The sequence below is a fragment of the Clupea harengus genome, chromosome 23, assembly GCF_900700415.2.
Source record: "Clupea harengus chromosome 23, Ch_v2.0.2, whole genome shotgun sequence".
NCBI lineage: Eukaryota > Metazoa > Chordata > Actinopteri > Clupeiformes > Clupeidae > Clupea > Clupea harengus.
The window spans coordinates 15,024,580-15,045,025 of NC_045174.1; the positions used below are offsets into that span (position 1 = coordinate 15,024,580).

General features: G+C 45.6%; 1 protein-coding gene across 1 annotated transcript in view; it reads left to right on the top strand.

Moving 5' to 3' along the window:
* The first annotated feature begins 2,572 nt into the window (after nt 1-2,572).
* jmjd1cb (jumonji domain containing 1Cb) overlaps nt 2,573-20,446 on the top strand; it is a 145,271-nt gene continuing 127,397 nt past the window's right edge. Inside the window, exon 1 of the mRNA XM_031560884.2 lies at nt 2,573-3,018. Within this exon, the coding sequence (XP_031416744.1) occupies nt 2,863-3,018 (156 nt within the window). The 5' untranslated portion in view covers nt 2,573-2,862. The remainder of the gene's footprint in view (nt 3,019-20,446) is intronic.

The window sequence follows — 20,446 nt, forward strand, 5'->3', positions numbered from 1 at the left end:
GCAGCGAGGGCTCAGCTAGTTCAGTGCATGTGGTATCAAAATATGGAGAGAAAGAGGAACCCCATGGTACAGATGAGTGACAGAAAAAGAAAAAGCCATTTTTGGCTGTCATTGTAAAGTGTGCAAAAATAACTCTTATCAAAACAGTCTGCTGCACATGATGACAAGGAGGGCAGCGGAGAGGCAGGAGCATCAGAGAGGGTTGAGGCTGCCATGCTAGGTGTTATGAACTCAATTAACTTTGTAAAGATGCTAAATGTTTTTGTTAACCTTTAAAATTGGCGCTTCAATGCATTTCACCTAGTTCCACTGCAGGTTTGACAACTTCCAAGGTTTAATTAGTCAGTGCACAAACATTTAGAGTTAAGGTAATGCTGGATTTTTCTAAAGTGCTCAAACTGTGGGAAAAAATGGTCATCGATTTTGACTGTAAATGGGTAAAAATAAACATGTACATTTTTTAAATGTATGAACTATCCCGTTTATGAAACAATGAGAATGGGCTGCTAATTCTTTATCATGTTATAGACTATAAGGCATATAATATTTGATAGCCAGCCCAGTAAAAACGATGTCTGTTAAATAGGCTACTTGCTGTACAATCTAAAGAAAGGTGAACACAGCACTGAAAAAGAAAGGGAGATGAGGGAGCAGGAACCAGCACAGATTCAATATTATAGCCGAACACAGTCTGCCTGGTAGACTTTAATAATTGTTGTATTCACCATAAATAACCTCCGTAAAATGAACATGGATGGGACCTGTTAAAGGGTTAACCAAGCACACTTGGGTGTGATGTGTTTCTCTGATAAAACAGAAATAACAAAGTGAGGCATGACAACAATTTCCATGTTGGAAACTAAATTGAATTATGCCTGTAATAAATAAATACGTAAAAAAAACAAAAACATAGTTTTAAATATGAAATATATTAATTCATACAAACTGACATTGAGATGCATATGTCTTGTATAACATCAGCCATGGCTAAAATCCCTATACGGCATTTAACGTGTCTATACCGCCATACCTGAGAGGAGGATCTCATTACAATTGGGGGACTGGGGGAACAGTCACGGCCTGTGTCATAGCAAGATATAGCCTCCTCTCTCGGATGACAGTTGAAATTTGACATGGTTGACCCCCCTCTCAGTAATAGCTACTCACTGCTATGTCCCTGGCTAACTGCTGCCATGTTCACAGCGGCAAAGGGCTGTCTGGAAAGTGAGAGGACATGCTGGTGCATGCAGCACAGCTCAAGTGGGAACTATCTCATTCACACATTGTTTCATAATTACAAGTTAAGGTGGCCTAATGCCTTTTTACAGAGAGAGAGAGAGAGAGAGAGAGAGTGTAATTACAATAGTTTCCCAGTATATATAAAGGGTTATTTAATGACTAAATGATACCTCTTTAAAGCAGTGTGAGGTTTAAAGTTAACAATATGTCATACGTTATTTAATCTACATATTTACATACATGAGACATACAGTGTGTTTTGCATGTTACAATTTACTGTTCTTTTACAGAAAATAAAATCAATTGAAGCTCATAGCTATCATGAAATCTCACATCTACATGTAAAAACAACATTCAATTTCTGTGATTAATGTGTATAGGAATCAGGCACTATGATTACTGTCTGACTTCTACCACGATGCTCCTTCTACAAGATCCTGATTGCAATCAGTGCAGCTCAAGGAGCTGGTGACTGGCGACACTGGCTCACTCTGTTCCAATAATGGCTGTGAGGTGTGCCACGCTATACCTCAAGGTAAAAAGGGCCAGTGCGAGTGCCTTTGTGGTACACGATCCCATCTTCGTGAGCATCTCTGGAGCACTGTGATTTGTGATTCTGTCCGAGGAGGCATGTCTTTCTCCATCTACCGCTTTGACCCTAAAGGTGACACATGGCTGATTACCGCCTACATTCCACCCCTCTTACTCCCCCTCTTTTCTCTCTCTCTCTCACTCCTTCTCGCTCGCCTCATCAGTGCCCTGCCTCAGGGGTGACAATAAAATAGTGCAGACTGAAAGAAAATTGGACACAAAACGTAATTGATTCTCTGACAGCCGAGCAGTACAAGGGTAGACTGATAAAGGTTACTGAGTATGTGTCCACTTTGAGGATTTCAAGACAAAAGATGTCCGAAATTGTATCTTATAACTAGCCTACACAAACATTATAGCCTTATATATGTGAATTTGCTCCATTTTTATGACAAAATTGAAATGTAGGGTAATCTCAAGGATATTATCAACATTTATATTTATTTTTGTCATTTATTTGCATTTTATTTCTTACAGGGATTGGTACCTATTAAAAATAAATTGTTAATCTGAATTATTAATCCCTGGCTATTTTTGTAAACAGTATTCACGTGTTACAAAACGCATCAGAGTCAATTACCCTTTGCTGTCATTATTAATTTTTCATTCTGCTATTATCCTCGTTCAGGAAAAATGCAATAACAACAGCACTATTTTTGACAGTCCAGTGACAGTGGGAAGGTGGGAAAGCATAGCAGTCTTCCAGTGAGAATGAATCTGTCTGGCGGACGTAGCAGTCTGCTCGCTGCGGTTTGGACGGTTGTGTGCATACGAGCGGAGGGATACCAGTTTTACGTTGCAGTGATGTGGACCAGTGTTCAGTTTCGCGGAGCAAAAGAGTGACTATTTGCGGGTGGAGATTGCAAGAAATTTAAATCCCCCGGGTTGTGCTCGACACGTTTAAGAAGATACTCCAGTCATTTTTGTTTGTTTCTTTCTTTTGTTCCTTAACACAGTTTCACGTAGTAAATGTACAATCGATAGAAAATCTGTGCTGAAGTTTTCGAGGGTTTTTTCACTCTGTGAAAGGCCATGGCGGTGGAAGCGCGGCCGGAGCTGGTTGGGAAGCGGTTCCTGTGTGTCAGCGGTGAGGAGCCGCTTGAGCTCGGGGAGATCGGACGCTGGGGATGGCGAGCCGGGGTCATCCGTGCAGTATCTCACCGCGACACCGACAATGCTGAGTTGACGGTAAGGAACGTGCCCGTGTTTTCTTCGGGTCGACAAATTAGTAATCCCGTTTGCTAAGGCAGCAGAAATGTCTCAGTTCGGCATATCTACACTGGTCGCTCGCAAGACATCCCGGAGGTATTTTGTATGGAAAATGGCAGCTCGCGTGCTGCTAGTTAGTAAGTTGGGTTGTTGGCAATTGTAAGTGAGCAAGCGAGCGTTATCTGGCATTGACTGTTGTAGCCAACACTCGGTGTTACTTACTGTTGTATTTCTTGCCAGCTGGCAATTTTAAGGCTCGTAACATAGCTTAGTTTTTGTTGAAATGCTAGACGGAACGTGCATGCTGTTGGTGCTTTAAATACAGAACCTAAATGTAGTCTGTCATTACACTGTGTTGGTTCGGAGAGGTTTGGAATTCATTGTCTGCTGGAAAAAATGCTGAAAATCCGATGTGGTGTGGAAGCGTTCATTCGACACGATCTGACTTGGTGCCAACTCGCTACTCTGTAGGCTATGTCGTCTGCTTCCAATGGTTAACAAACGTAGTTGCAACACTAATTTGTTGTTTTCTGTGTGGTAGTATTATAGGCCAGTGAAATTTGTTCAGGCCATGTTCTAAAAGTTAACTTAACTGCAGCATTTTCTCTTACAAATATGAGGCAAATAACTAAGACAGCTGGCAGCATGTAATTTGATAATTTGTATCTATAGTAGGGTATTAACATTGTCACCATGTTGTCAAGTGTGCTACATTAAAAAAGGTCTTCCATAGCACAGGCTGCATGTTTTCCCGGGTATCCACAGAGTGGCATTCTTTAACGAAGGTTATGTTTAATTGCGTTGTTTCTGAAATATATCAATTTCCTATTAGTCCCTTGTCGTAGGCTAGGCTCGGTTACACTAAGCTATTCAATGAACGGAATCTAATTACTAATGATTAAAATGTCATTGCGACAAAATTACGTTGTGACAGGCGTCCATTGATAATTTAGCTTAATATGAATTTAGGCGTGATACAACATGGTCATTGAGGAATTTCTTGATGGTCAATGTGTGGAAAATCATGTTTTATCTTGTGTCCTTGCGTAAGCTATTGTAGTCTACCAGTGTCAGAATACTCTCTTAAAGATCACACACGATATTCATTGTAAGAATGGCACACAACAGAATATTGGCAGTTCATGAAATGTAATGTCATCACTGCCACGTTACCGTGTATATATCAGTTGTGAGTAATACATCTGAGAGATTAGGTTTGTCATATAGTAGCCTATAATATTGTCGAATGCCTCCACAGGCTGTCGTGTAAAACGATAGCCTATAGCCTTCTTGGGCTACAACACCAGGAAAATCGACTCTTAAAAAAATAAATAAAATAAAAACTGCATTGGGCGCCATTCATTGGAGTAGGTCGTGCCATTGTCTCCCTACAGTTGATGTGTGTACAGTGTGGTGCGAGTTTGTTTTCCGGGATGTGGCCTGAGGTCGCCAACTGTAGGATTGCTGCTAATCAGCACAAACTCGGCCCGGGAAGAATTTTCCACCGTGAATAGTCAGCCCCGCTGCTCAGCTTTCGAATCTGTAAAACTGTAAGCCATAATGGCAGACAGAGTTTGCTTTCAAGAACGGACCTCAGTCGGGTTCAGCAACATGAATGGCGATAGCATTATGCAAGTGGGAATGTTAAGCACATTATGTGACGCCAGTCATCCACTTTGACTTGCAACATTGAAAGAAACATTTGTTTAACGTGCACTCATTCACTAACATGATAAGGTATGGTACATGCATTTGGGCCACCATCTTTAAAGTGACATACATATAATGGTCCTGCAAACTTGGTTCAACTGTTGTATCTATTTTTCCTTATCTGAACTGATATCACAACATAGTATTCTCCCACTAAATCTTTTTAGTGCAGGATTAGTCCTGAGTTACAATACAAATGCACTGTCAAGGCACACCAGTAACATTACGTATGTTTTAAATACGGTAAAAAAAAATAGCTAGTGCGTTGGTGCTTCCAACAGTCATAGTATTTATAGCAACCTGAAAAAGATAGAACTAGGCTTAGACTGGGAAGGACTGAGAATGGGGTATGTGATTTGCGGCTTAAGAAAACAGGCCTGAAACACGAGACTCCGGTGGTCATTTCAGCTCACACCCCCACCCGCTGCAGCAGCAGCGTACCATAAAGACAGCTATGTTCATGATCCTACTACACACACCCCCACCCCCACCACCACCACCACCACCACCCCCATAACTGCCAGGCACTTGGAGATTGCTCTTTGTTCCTTTCAAGAGGCTGACTTATACAGTATGCAGAAATAATTAGCTCAAGGCTCTACTTTCCCATAGACTGCTGTGAAACATGGCTAACAGATGGGTCCGCTGTATGCCCATCCAGGCGACCCCAGTCACCGTGCATTTGTTTACGTAATTGCACCAATCGGTTGTGACTCGTAGTTGCCAGATAAAGGGCGTTAGCATGCCATTACAGATTTATCTCTGGCACGGCCTGTTGTTTTTGTCTTTGAAAGACTGAAATGGTGGAAATAAAGCCTTGACCTAAATACTGAAACACAGTTGGACGGTGCATCTCTTCTGTCTCAGCTGCTCACTCATTCTAACACCAGTCAGATCCTTAGTTGGGAGAATTGTAGTAGTTTGTGCTTTGGGGAGTTGGAGGACATTGTGCATGTGTGTGTCTGTATATGTACAGTATATGTATATGTATGGATGTGTTTGTGTGTGTGTGTGTGTGTGTGTGTGTGTCTATATTTATGTGTGTGCCTGTGTGTGTATGTCGGCATAAAGGGTACATGTCAGTCGCTCGTCCTGCTTTGTTGAAGAATTAAAAGCTGGGCCCTCTGTCCCTCCAGTGGCCTGTCTTCTGCTTGGCTGGCCAGGCTCTTTAATTAGATGAGAGAGGAGTCCTGACGAGGGTGGTGGGCTCACCGCTGGTGGGCCAGGAGCTGCAGTGGGTGGCTCATCTGATCCCCTAGACCCCCAGCTCCGTAATGGAGCCAGCTATTGGTGTGTGTGTGTGTGTGTGTGCGTGCGTGTCTGTCTCTGTCTCTGTCTCTGTCTCTGTCTGTCAGTGTGTGTCTTGAGTGAATGTGTGAGTCTGTCTGTGAGCATATGCGTGATTGATCACAGTGGTATGTTACCAGTCAATATTATCTTTCTTAAAATGGTAGTAGCTCACATTGAGGGCACATTGAAGCAGATGAATGCATTCTTTCCTGTTTTACGAGTACCATGCTCAAAAGTAAACACTGTTTGATAATCTAAAATGAGAATAACGTTTGCGCTTGATCCAACATCAAGTGAGGGAGGGGGTGGATCACGTGCAGTCGTCGTGGTTTCAGTCAACCTAATAGACAACGTTGTGTCCATGTTTAGGAGTATAGGATTCTCTCTCTCTCTCTCTCTCTCTCTGTTGTGCTGCTTCAGCTGCCAGCGACGGGTCCATGTCTAGTTCATGTGTCAACAACCAAGCAGAGACAGGCGGCCTTCCCAGAATCTAGCCTCTCTAACCTGAAGTGACCCACTTCCTGTCCCAGCTCCCCGCTGGAAACATGGGTCATTTTTTTTTTTGTCCCCCCCCACCCCCTCCTCTCTAAACAGGCAGACGCCAGACACATGTTTTTGGAGGGAGCACTAGTCCATCTGGCACAGTAGAACAATAGTATTGCAATGAAGTAGTTATTATGGAAGGGACTCTCTCGAAGCCCTGTTTTTCCCAAAATGTTGATCTGCTTTGCACTAAGGTATGCCATGCACACATCACACTCTCTTTCTCAGTGCATCCTGGGTCTTTTTTTTTTTCCTCTAAGAGTCCGGTTCACATCAATAGATAGTCTACCCTGTCATTACTTAATAACCTGCATGTTCCACCCATTGAAGCCTGTCTATCTTGATGACGAGATTGTTCATCGCCTCAGTGATTTATGTCTAGGTCTGTCTTGATGCGGTCTAAATGTCATATCTAATATGGCTGTAATGTTTAATGGTAGCATAGACGCAGCCGCTGTAATAGACTGGGCTGTCATGGCAGAGGACGTGGCACCTGTAGGAGCAGAGCAGTGTACTTGCACACCACCTGCTCTTTCCAGTAGTGTGCGTCTTTAAGGGGCTGCAGCACAAGCCACCCTGTTTGCCACCATCTCGAGTAGCTTCACAAAGAGTGAGGTGAGACCGTCTTGTAAGGAGTGAGATGAGAGAGATATGTAACTCACAATATGTTACTTCCCGCCAGAGACGGCATGTTTTTTTTGCTGATCTTAATGTCCTGATATTTTTTATTATTATTATTATTATGTGTATACAGTGTACATCCCCCAACCCAAATGCTTTGGCAATACTGTAGAACGTTATGGTCATGCCAATAAACACAGAGAGACACAGAGAGACACAGAGAGACACAGAGAGACACAGAGAGACACAGAGAGACACAGAGAGACAGGATATAAAGCATCAGGGAGGTAAGAAAGGAAAGAAAGAAAGACAGAGAGAGAGAACATGTCTCTCACCAATGGCTGGACGGCATCCCATAGCAACAGCAGCTTACAGTAGCCCCCTGACTGACAGCTCGAGCAGCCCTCTGCACTTAACGCTTTCAGGCCCGTGCAGGAAAGAGGAGATCCTATTATTGGACCCATTGTAAATGCCTCTGCCCATTGTGCTGCTCCCGGCCCTCCCAGAGAATGAAATCGAGGACGTTGTCTCAGTTGTTGGTACCGCAAGTGGCTGGGTCACCAGATGTGATACCCTGGGTTATTGTGGCGCTTCGTTTTCGTGGGAAATAAAAAAAAAACTGCTGCATCGTTGTGTTTGTAGCGATCAGAGGACTCCGTCGACTTGAATAAAAGAAACGAAACGTGCAAGACTGTTCTATATTGATGTTTTTATTTTAATTTTTTTGTAACAAGTCAACCTCGCTCCTTTTCAAAAAGCCACGATAAAAAGAGAAATAGTGGGAAAATATCAAGGCGCTGCCTGGATTTCACAACACATAGGGGCCTCTGCGATCAGACAGAGTGAGTTCCCCAGGCCGGCTGCGCATTGTTCTACCAAAGAGGAAGTTATTCCCTTTCAACCCGCCACCACAGAGTGTCGTTTTTTTCTACTCTAATTGTTTTCATCTTCACCAACACTAGTAACTTTGGTTATATTGGTCTTCTGTTTTGTGGCAAAGGTTCTTCTTCTTTCTCTCTCTTAACGCCCCCCCCCCCCCCCCCCCCCCCCTCCCCAAACCACCTTCTTTCCAGTCTAAGACAGCAAATGGTCAGCCATAAAACACAAATAGCATTAGTCATTCTCTCTGGAGGTGGAATGGACATTTGAGACAGGCCAGGCCCCAAGCCCTATCTCCTGCACACACTGATCCTGCAGAGCTTTTGTTGAACACGGCCCTAAGTGAAACCAGATGTCCTTCGTTTAGGCTGTACTGTATATGCCCCCCCCCCCCCCCCCCCCCCATCCTCCCCCATTTACCCCCCCCCCCCCTTTCTTTTTTTGCCAGTGCATACTTTCACAAATCAAATAAATGTACTGTTACGCCAAAGGCTCCACTCAAAATGTTTTGGCAGCGGCCTCGAAAAAAAAAAAAAATGCGCCCCTGCACTTTTTGAGCACCTCACCCTTCTCTGAGGTGGCAGTGCTGGTATTCGACGAGGCTGCAGGAATGCAACCGTAATTAAATTCCCTCCCAAACAAGTTAACTCCTGTTACCTCATAAAGCTAGCCAGGGCCGCGGGTGCAGCAAAGCCAAAAAAAAGACGCCTTTGGCAGGGGAGACTTTTTTCAGCAATATTATCTTCCAGCAGATTTGTGAAGAAGCTTCCTGTTTTAGTAGTCACAGTGGGTATTGCTCAATTACACACGCTCACGCACACACGCGCGCACACACACACACACACACACACACACACACACACACACACACACACACACACACACACACACACACACACACACACACACACACACACACACACACACACACACACACACACACACACACACACACACAGAAAGCATTTTTCTTGTGTATGACTATTTTCCTGGAGATGTTGGTTATATTGCTCAACATGACAAATGACTGAGTCGTCTGACTGTTGGTAAGGTTCTTGCCGTTTGTTATTTCAAATGTAGTACTGCACCGGGAAATCCAGGCAGGCCTCACGGTGGAGACAGAAAAAAAGGCAACATCTGGAAAACAAATGATCGTCATCATCAGGGCTGTCTTTGTCTCTCTCTCTCTCGCCCTCTCTCACTTTATTTCTCCCCGTTTTCTACTCCCCTCCCCGACCTGTTGTCATGGTGCCGCGACAGCAGTTTGGCAAGATCTGAAAGAAGCTGTTGAGCGGTTTGCGTTTATTTAGTTTTGTTTTGCCTGGGGCTCCGAAAGCGACACCCACGAACCCAGAGAAGGCTTTGTGTCAGCACGACACACACACATACACACACACACACACACACACACACACCTTGAGAAGACAGCCCAATGGGACGTGTGTGAATATTTAGGAACACGCTGGGGTTTGAAGCGAGAGACGGAGATAGAGAGGTAGAGCGAGCGAGCAAGCAAACAAGCGAGGGAGGGAGAAAATAGGATAGATGGATGGAGAGATATAGGTATTTAACTCGCACAGAAGCAGATCTAGAGTCTTCTCAGTGGGTTCAGATAGCATGTGGCTCTGTTGTCTGCTGGACCACACTAGCGAAGCTCGAGGAAATTTGAATGTGCTGATTTCTACTGCGAGACTCATCCAGGAACAATGCCGAAGCGCGCTGCCGAGGTCCGCAATCGAACGCTCCGTTATACAGCTGTTCCATTACTGTGTGCCCAGTGAACAGCGCCATATTATGATTTTTCTTTTTTGTTCCTATTAAAGCCGCTTATTATGGTGAAGATATCGATAAATTGTTATGCTTTGTGGAGTGTCGTTTGATTTGGTTTGGCTTGTTTTGACAGAAAGTAATCACCACCATGCCTGCACTTTTCCTGGATACTTGCTTATTGCTACAGTAGTCTGATTTGGTTTAACGTCTATTGATTTTGTAGAAATTCCTCTGCCTGTCTTGGGGTTTTCTTTGGCCGCCATTCTTCAGCGACGATTAATAATTGATTCGTTCAAATTGAAAATGGTAGTGTAGTAGACTCACAGCCACAATTTTCTCAGGGCCTTTTAAATGTCAGATGGTCACAGACAGCATGTCAGCTTGACAGACCTCTTTGACAGCCAACAGTCAACAAGAACAGTGTTACACAGTGGGCCGCATTATATAGGCTAGAAAGCCGGCATGCAGAGCAGGATGACCGTTAAGAAGATTGAGACATTTCTTTCTTTTTCAGCCCCCCCCCGCCAGAAGGTTATCTAGCCTGTGGGGTGGGTGGGTGGATGGTGGGAGTGGGAGTGGTTGGGGAGAGTGGGGGACTATGTAACACGAGTGTCCTTTAGATTTAGGGCAAGGTTCCTTCTCTCGTGTGAAACAGTATTCTTTGTTTGAAAGTTCTTGCGGTACTGGGGAGTGTTCTATGAGCGCCATTGATTGGTTCCATACAGAGGAAATTTGACCTTTAGCAGATGTTTGAGGCGCTGCCAGGACGCAGCGTGATCTGCAGACCAGACAGCTTTTTCCTTGTTATGTTGACGGAGGAGGAGAGGAGAGGAAGAAGAATAAGAAAAGAAGAAACGAGAATCTCCGGCTTGAGAAATTAAGCCGTTGACGTCATCTGAAATGAGCAAAAGATCCGTCTTTCTGCTATTTTATGTGAAGATACAGTACATCGAAAGGAAATATTTTTAACGAGAGATGAACCATGTTGTGATATTTCATCTTGCAAATGTCATTGTGCTTTTTTGTGGCTGTGAGAAGGGCTCCATTTGAGGCCCTGCGTTTCTGGGAAGTGTGTGCGCAGGAAAGGTTCCTTCATTAAATTAAATGTCTTCTACCTTTCTTGGAGGTGGGATGGAGGTGGGGGTGAGTGAGTGGAGAAGGAGACGGTCTCTGCTGTCTGCCTAGGAACAATACGTTCCAAAACCTTAGAAGGAAAATAAGCATTTGATCTTTTTCTGTCAGAGGAAGGAAATGATGACCGTAGTGTGCCAGTTCATATTGGTGATCGGATGAAATCGTAATGATTTGCAATTACTGTATTTATGGTGAACTATATACACAGGTATATCAATATCGATATCTAGTATTATATTGTATACTAGTAAATATAGAAGCTTACTGTGTATATATAATGCTATTTTCATTGTTTTATTTTTAATATCTTGCTACTGCATTCTCACAAACCGCATCACATTAAGTGTTCAACAATCTGACAGGATGATATATTGTAATGGGGATTATATATGTGTATATATAGAGTGTACAATAGAGATACAGCTTTCAGTCATACAGCCAAGTGGCACTTAACAAGTGGTAAAGACATCACTACTCGGATCCAGTTCACATTAATTAAAGAGTTAGTGTGAAGCAATGCAAGGAGTCACGTTCTTTTTGCCATTCCTTACTGCGCAGTGATTTTAGTTGTTTGTTTTGTTTCCTTTTGGCAAATGATGTGCTGTGTGAGGGATCTTATGCAGGCTTGTTGCCTAGCATGAGCTGCGTCAGTGGGGAGGCCTCGCCGAGGGCTGCTGTTGCACCCGCCCGCCGAATTTCACACTTTTTAGGGAGATGCATCATGAAGGCAAACCTTGTCGTAGCTCAGTAAACGACACTAGCTCTAGGAACCTGCAGAGAATCTCGGAAAAGCCTTTTTTCGCTTCTTCACTCCTCCACTCAGTCTTGCCTCATTTTGTCAGTTTGCACGCACATGTATCATCTTGGTGTGGTAGAGAAATGCCTGGTTGACATAAATAGGGTAGCCAAGAATTGAAGGAAGTATGGGGGGAGGTTTTCTTTTTGGATGAAACTATGGAACATTGCATTGGTCATTCTCTTAATCCAAACCCTCTTTTCGCAGTTGTGATTAAGCAGGTCTTAATAAAAAAAGCTTGCCCTGCATATATGTGTGTGTGTGTGTGTATGTGTGTACGTGTGTGTGTAGTATGAGTATGCTAGGCTTTTAAGGGAGGCCTTGTAACGGAGACTGTGAATGCCTCATCTTTTAGGGAAGCCTCATTTGGGTTTTATATTTTTGCCTGCACAGGACATTTGCATCATGTGGTAGGTGCTTTCCTGCAAGGAAAGTATAGACATTTACTGCAGAGTAAACCCTTACTGCCCCCCCCCCCCCCCCACCCCCACCCCTGTGACTGATTGAGTCATTTCCGGGGATTACTTGGGCACCGGTTTCACGCCACCATTTGTTTGTGTTGTTGTTTGTGTTTTTGTTTGTGTTGTTAATGTTGGAGCCCAACTTTGGCACAGAAGACATCCCCCGCTAATACTGATGACGGGGCCAAAAAAACAAAACAAAACAGAAAAAAATAGTGCCTGGTACTCGCTGGCTGGTGTAGCACGCTGTGGTCAATCCACGAATGCAACACGGGGCCCTCTCTCTAGTGCTTTTCCCTGGTGAAAGGAAAACAACACTGCCAGATTCCAGGCTGACGCTCAGAGGAGGTGCAGGAGCGGCAGTAGAGGCGTGCGAATCGAACAGACTGGCTGATGGCCGTGACATTTTTGGTGGGGTCTGGCAGCTGACGCTATGAGCTAGCGAGCTTTCGAGTTTAGTGTGTATAGCTTTTGGGCATGCATACGTGTGTGTGCGTGCGCATGTGTTTGTGTGTGCACTTATACACTTGTGTGTGCCTGAGCATCTGAATGCATCAGTGCATACACATCAGAGTGTGTGTATGTGTGGGAGTGCGGTTTTGTATAAACTCTTCTGTGTGTGTGCGCAAGTTTGTGTGTATGCAAGTCTGTTTTTGTATGCACTCATCTGTGTGTGTGTGTGTGCGCGCCTGCCTGCCTGCCTGCCTGGAGGTCCCTGACAAGCCTGTGCAGCGGGTAGTGGCCCTTCTGGAGGGTTACATGAGTGCACAGAAAGGACAGAGCATGCTGTGTTCTCCCCGTAGGTCTTTGGTACACAGAGAGAGAGAGAGAGAGAGCTCTGGAAACGGTCACGACATTGTCTGTGTGGGACACACACACACACGCGCACACACACATGGGGAAGCATCTAAGATGCATACAGAATTCCCAAATGGTTCCTCGAATCCCAGATCCTGCAGGTGGCGGTCTGGGGCGAGGCGGGACGGCACTTGGCGCTTCATGTCTGGCAAAGAAAGGAGGGAAAGAAGAAAGGAATGCAGCTAGCGGAAAAATGGACTCCATTGTTTTCTGGGCAATGACCAGCACTCTGAGAGCAGAGTGAAAGAATGTGAGTGTTCTTGTGGACAGCCAGCAAAACACCAGTAGATGCATCTGATTTAAATTTTACGGCATACTGTATTTTCTCCAAATTGCTAAATGTTTTATTTGTCGTGAACTCGGAGAGCCAGCCTCCTCCTGTTCCCGAGCCGTTAAATGAGTTCAGTAAATCAGATGACTCAGGTCCATATTTCCTGAGGAGGAAAATACAGTTGAGAGCCCAAACAGAGAAACTGCTACAGGCTTATTCAGCGTTTTTAGCTTAGACAGTGCATATCGCTCGTCTTCCTGTAACTCTGCCTGGTAGAGCAGGGCGCCGGCAAAACACCAAGCTCAACTAGAGATGCTGACAACACCAAGGGCATGGGCTTCGATACCCCAGGAGTGCACATGCCTATGGGGAAATGTATATCTGTACTATGCTGTACATAGCTTTGAATAAACGCCCCTGCTAGTTTTGTATATGTGAATATTGATATACATCTTGTGTCTGATTTCAGAGGTGCAGGAAAAGAGAGGGGAAAAAAATGGGCCTTACCCTTTTTTTCTTTTTTATGTGGCCTTGGTGGTTGTGTTACAAGAATGACTTGAGTTGTGTAACCAAGGAAATGGTAGTAAAAGCTAAAAATAAACCTTGGTGAAGTGAATTAGAGTTGTGTTAGGATGTCCTCCCTTCACCCGAAACACATGCTTAGTTTGAGATTAAGCTGCAAAATAAATTCCCATCATCTCCCTGAGTAAGATCTGCTCCGACGCAGATCACTCTGTGTTATTCCGAGGTTTTAAATGTTTAATGTTCTCAAATCCTCATACTCTGGAGTCGGGCAGAATTGGTCGATTTCAGTCCTTGGGGTGGAACTTTTGGCATGAAAAAGAAAGCCCAAATCATAAAATATCAACAGATTATTCTGCTTTTCTGAGTGACTTCTCCTATCCCCGTTCCCACACCCCCTCCATACTTACCAGTCTGACACAAGCGCTTCCCCTTATCGTGTTCCATATTATCAGCCAGAGATCATTCTTTTAATCTTCTTCAAGGCTGAAATCTTGAGAGCATCCTGGGCTCGCTTTCTCGCAGGATTTGATACCCTTTCATGTCCTTGTGGGTTGCAGGGTAGGAGTAGGGAAGCATGCCACAGTTGTGCATGTTTCTAACAGACACTCAGGATCACATATTTCTTCGCTTCTGCTATTTCTGTTCCGGCAGTGGGAACTGTAAGGTGGGGGAGATTGGGTGGGATCGGTGATGAGGGGGCAGTCTTTCTTTCTTTCTTTCTTTCTTTCTTTCTCTCTCTCTCTCTCTGTCTCCCCCCTTCTCCGTAGTCTCGGAGGCCGGTCGACATACTGTCAGACCGACTCATCTGGAACTTTGTTTGGTTTCGCAATACCCCGAGTCCTCCGCTCGGCCAGCCGTCCCCCTGGGGCCCTCTGCTAACCGGGGGCCCCGGCCAGCGAGTGTCAGAATGCGGTTTCATCCGAGCGTGGGCTGAGACGCGCTGAAAGGATCCCTTGTGCTCCGCCGGCCTCATCCTTGGAACGCCGTTCCCACCAGCCCAAAGGGGCACTGCCGAAAGTCTCGTGCTCTCGTTAGCCATGTTTTTTTGCCGCGTGTTCGCCTCCCAGAGAAAATGGCGCTTTATTTTTTTTTTTCATCCCCCATCCTTTCTCTGGTCTGTCTCTGCAGCTTACAGTGGGGGGGGGGGGGGGGGGAGCAAAAGCTTCTGTGGGCCTCCTTTCCAGCATGCGTGTTATTTTAGCAGGAACGAAACAGCATAGGCTATCCCACCCTATTCTCTCTCTCTTTTTCTCTCTGTCCATTTCTTTCCTCTGTTCGTTCTGTGTGCGTGGGACTCTGTAATTGGAGGCCGTGTTGGCTGGGGAGACTGGACGTCTTGGGGCCAAGGATAGAGAGCGAGAGAGAGCGAGAGAGAGCGAGAGAGCGATTTGGAGGCAGTAGGCCCCAGTTCTGGAAGCCTTTTGGCGGAGTCTCAGAGCTCCCATGGGCCCCCCCTCCTCCCCACCTCCCCTCCTCCCCTCATCCTCCCCTCCTTCCCTCATCCTCCCCTCCTTCCCTCCTTCCTCCCACTCTCTTCCCACATCTTATTTAGCTCTCCTGGCTGCTGAATGAAAGATGGTTTCCCATTGCGCCCCCACAACCCCGACACTACCCCCCTTCCCAACCCTTTGACTAAATGTGACTCCGGGGTCCTCGGTGATGAGGTTTTCTTTTCTTTTCTTTTCCCTCCTTTGCTCCTGTTTCCTTTTTGAGGTGTCTTGTAGTTGAACTTGCTAGTAGCAACAATTAAAGCATAATTTGTGTATAATTATAGCCAGCTGTGATGTAGGTGAAATGGGATATATATTGCTCTTGAGCCTGTGTGTTAAATAGATGTATTTATGTTGGTATGTAAGTAGGTAGATAGGTATGCAAATGCTTAACACAGATTTAGCTGAGCTGTTTCATCCATAGATGCAGAGATGCATCCTCCACCCCTTGCATTGTTGTCAGCTAGGTTCTGCAGTATCCAGATAGTGTAAGCTTTCTCTGAGGCATCCCCTGTGTGTAAGACTCAAGAGTTCTGTCCCCTACTGAGCGTATGAGTCTCTGTCCCGTTTAACAGCGCAATTATCTCCGCACGCTGTCTTAAAGCCGGGGTGATAGATTGAGCGACTGCTGAAGTGAGGTAAAGGGGCCAGGGTCTTCCCCTGCAGCAACTCCACACACACACAAATTTGAACGTTATGGGCTACGCCTGACCTGAACCTGTTTGGCTGTTGCTCACTTCTCCTTTACCTTTCTGGTTCATTCCCCATTCAGCTCCCAATTCCCACTCCTCTCCAAACCTCTTGCAACCCCCCCACCCCCACTCCCATCACCCCCACCCCCACTCCCATCCTCTGTGTTTGTAATTCTTCCCCTCCATCTCTCTCCCTCACCGGGTAAGCTCCGAAAAACCTCCAGGCTTGATGGAAATACCTTAGGGCTTTGTTAGCGAGGGGCAGTCATGCTGTGGTTCCTGACCATGTCCTCATGGAATGTGACACACTGTTAATGGAATGCTAGATTCTTTTTTCTCTTTGTGTGTGTGTGTTGAGAGAGAGCAGTGTGCACACGTTGTGCACCATGTATGTGTCAGGAAGATGGAGGGGGGGGAAAAAAAGTCTTCTGCAGATGAATCGGCCATAGAAACCATGTCGGCGGCACCTCTCCTTTGTAGAATGCAGAGCTTTAGATCTTTATCAGCAGGTTGGGGAACCTACAGGGAACCAGCAGGTGCGTTAAGATGGAGCAAGGGGGGTGTTCTATGTTTTACAGACGGAGTTGCTATCGACGTGCTCGCGGGCCTGTTGTTTGGGCAGGATTATAGGATTATAACCTGACTTCCAGCTGGTTTGGGGGATCCTCGTCTTCAGCGTGGGGAGTGTGAGGATACCCCTGCCTCCCTTTTGAGTTGATCTGGCCCGTGGGGAGCCGCCTTCCTGCCGGTAGAGCAAGTGTTAATGCACTCAAGTCATCTCCTGTAGTACATGGCAAAGGTGACTCATAGCATCCGATTTCACGTCTTTTTTTGCCAGCAGGAAGGTGTGTAAAGATGACTGCCTTTAGTTTCACAAGGCTAATTACAGCAACAACAACAACAACAACAACAAAACCAAAGAAAGAAAATCATAACTATCGTGTGCTCCCATCACAACTGATGATTGCTGTGCTTGTCAGTCTTAAACAGAGAGCAGGGAACTGAACCATGTGAAGTAGGAGGTCTGTCCATGGCCCTGTGTTTGTGTCTGCTGTCATTTTGGCCCCTTTCCCACAATGAGACATCTGTCTTTCATCGAGGGCAGCGCTACCCTGCTGCAATAAACATTTGGCATCAGAATGCGTGTGTCTGTGTGTGTAGTTTCGGCGTTTTGAAATGCTTTGGTTCATGTTTGCCCCGTTTTATTGATTTATATAACACGTCTGTGAGAGAGTGAGACGCAGATTTTTTTAGTGACCGCTCTCGGAATTGAATCTGTGCTGGGGGCCTTGCAAAGAGAAAGGAGTGTTTCTGATTTTTCCCACGATGAAGCAAAAATGCTCTTTTTTTTTATTATCTCTCTCTCTGAACCTCATAGAGAATTGCCTGTGGTAGTAGGTCCCCATGTATCTTGCCCACAGACACCACACTAGTGGTAACGACCTTTATGATTCAGGATGCCACTCTTAACCTGTTGTGTCTTTTGTAACACATGAAGTTACTAAGAGGCTTAGTCTCAGCCGCCGCTCAGGCCTCAGGCAAGAGGACGCATTCGTACGAGTCATGCCTTTCAGCTTAAAGGTGCAGTCCTTAATTATAATCCAGTATACTTTTCAAATTCAGTTAAATTCTCCTTGTGTTCTCTTGTCTATACCAAGGGAATGTAAAACTCTTTAAAACCAGTATAGTCTCGAGACTTCCTCAGGTTTATGCAGTTGATATTGTACTGGCAGAGTAAACAGTTTTTGCTCCACACTTTTTTTGAGAAGATCTTTCCTGAACGCCAAGAACACAGAGTTATATCCCGATCTGAAAAGCAGAGTTTTTACCTTATCGAAAACCTACAAATCATCCATTACACGCCCTTTAATCTAACCAACGTTTCTGTTACCCGTGTCCCAATTCACATCGGTTCTGACCCATAGTAACTGTCTCTGTCCACCCCCCGTCCAGGCTTACTAATTCACCAGAGTTCAGAGTGTTGTGTAAGCCACTCAGCTTGACCCACTGTAAACATTGTCAGTGAATAGCTCTGGGGGTTGCAACACTCTGGCCAGTGGTTTACTGCTGTGTCCTCAACAGAGCACTGGAGGAAGGGGGATGGGGGGGGGGGGCGGTGTGGGGCTAAAAGGAAGACCTTTCCTTGTTGGTTTATAGTTGCAATAATACAATCCACAAAGAATGTGTTTGGGCGGCGGTGGCGGCGGTGGTGGTAAACAAAAAAATTTCCCCCCCGGGGTGCCTAACGTGACGGAACAGCTGCCATTGAAAATAGAAGTTTTGCCTGGGTTCACCAAAAAGTGAATCCAGGGCACGCTTGCTCGGAGCACGGCACAGAGAAGGTGGCTCCAAACAGTTGACCTGTGCAAGTAAAAGAGAGTTTGTTTGTTTGTTGTTATTTGTTTGGGGTGCTGAAGAATGCTCTAAACCTTTGGCGGTGAAGAGTGTGCATCAGGGGAACGTGCTGTCTGGATGAAATGTTGTGTATAGGTTCTGACACGACGTGGAAAGCTATGTCTTGCACTGAATGCCTCTCTCTACTCTTAAGGTAGACTGTGGATGTCTTGCTTTCGTACGAGGCCCAATTCACTTGCACCCACTCAGGGACCCAAGTGCAAGAGTTTGAATTCACCTTTCTGTGCACGTATGTAATGTTAAATGCTAAAAAAACGTTAAATATTAAACATGAGAATGTTGAACGTAGAGCACATGAGAGTGGAGCCCTTCAGCATGGAAAAGGATCAGCCTTGGCTGCAAAGCGAGGTGATTGGTTAAGGGAGTGGCATGGCCTGCTGATAGAGAGCCCGGTGCCAGTGATGATTGCGAAAAAATGAAAAGCTATTTTTCCATAATATCAGGCACTGGCCTGAAGACGAACTGAAATAGCTTGTGACGATGCACATGTGTGTGTGTGTGTGTGTGTGTGTGTGTGTGTGTGTGTGTTTGTGTATGTACACATGTGTTTGTGTGTTTTTTTTATGTTATTGAGTGCGTACTGGCTACTGAAAATCAAATTTCCTGTGTCGAGACTGAACTTGTGTGTGTCTCGTGTGTGTGTTTGTGAGAATGAACATGTCTGTGTCACTGCTGCCTGTTATCCCCTGAAGAACAATAGAGCGACTATTTAAGCTAGCTCTCGTCCTCGTTGCTAGTGACAGCCTCTCTGTCCCCTCAGACATGACGGAGGGAGTAACGGTTCTGCACCTCAGCAACAGAGAGAGGGAAGGGAGAGACGAAGAGAGTGCATTCATATACAGTGGGGAGAAAGAGAGGGAGAACGAGAGGGAGAACCAGAGAAAGAGAAGGGGAGAGAGCGGGAGAGATTTATGCGATAGCAGCAGGAATTCTCATTTCTCCGCACAGCTGAAACACATTAAGTCCGGGCAGAACCCAGGGCCTTGTTTCGCTGGGAGAGGAAATGGCCGTGCACGGCGTTGAGAGAGAGCGAGAGAAAGAGAGAGAGAGAGAAAAGGTCGCTGAATGTCACGGAGCGCGCTCACTGTCTGGCTACAGCTACACACTCCGGAAAAGCCGAAAACGAGCCGCGAGCCGACGCCACCAGGACCCACAAAGCAGCCATGTTGGTGACGGCGGTCTAGAAGCTGCCAGCATCCACATGTTAGAAAATTTTAAAAGTCACTCTGACCCAAAAATGTTTCACGAGTGTGTGACACACACCCAATCATCTGCCGTGTTTTGTTCAAAGACAAAATGCAGCCTACGCTCTGTGAAAAAGGGACCATATGGAGGCTATTGTTAGAATCGGGGAGTATAAAAAAACATGGTTAACGAGATCCTGTACGAGCCTTATTTCTTGAGAAATGAAATCGTACAGCGTCTGTGTGTGTGTGTGTGTGTGTGTGTGTGTGTGTGTGTGTTGAAAGTGAAGCAAACCGCTAAATGAAAGTGCCTCATTATATTTTCGATGTTGAGCGCCACCACCCGCGGCAGTCATTTTCTGTGGGCCGTGAGGTGGTAGACTAGCCTACCCGGGCGAACACTGGGCACCACGGGGGAGTCTTTGGTTTGGGCGCTGCTGGGCTCGGCTGGAGCCGCTCGCCCCCCTGTGCCACTCGGCTCGGAGCTGGGTGATTGAGTTCGTGGGAGGCGATTAAACGTCTGGCCTGGAATGATGATGGGGAGAAGGGGGAGGGGAGAGGAGAGGAGGGGAGGGGTGGAACGCAAAGCTGCCCTGGTCAGGCTTACCGCAGACTGCTATCATTCTGTTTATTATATATTCTGTTTTTCCTCTCTCTCGCATCTCCCTTTCTGTCTCTCACTCACGCAAACACACACATACAGTATATGTGTCTGTTTAATCTGTCTTAAAATAGAGAACAAAATATTCAAGATGGACTTGAACGTGT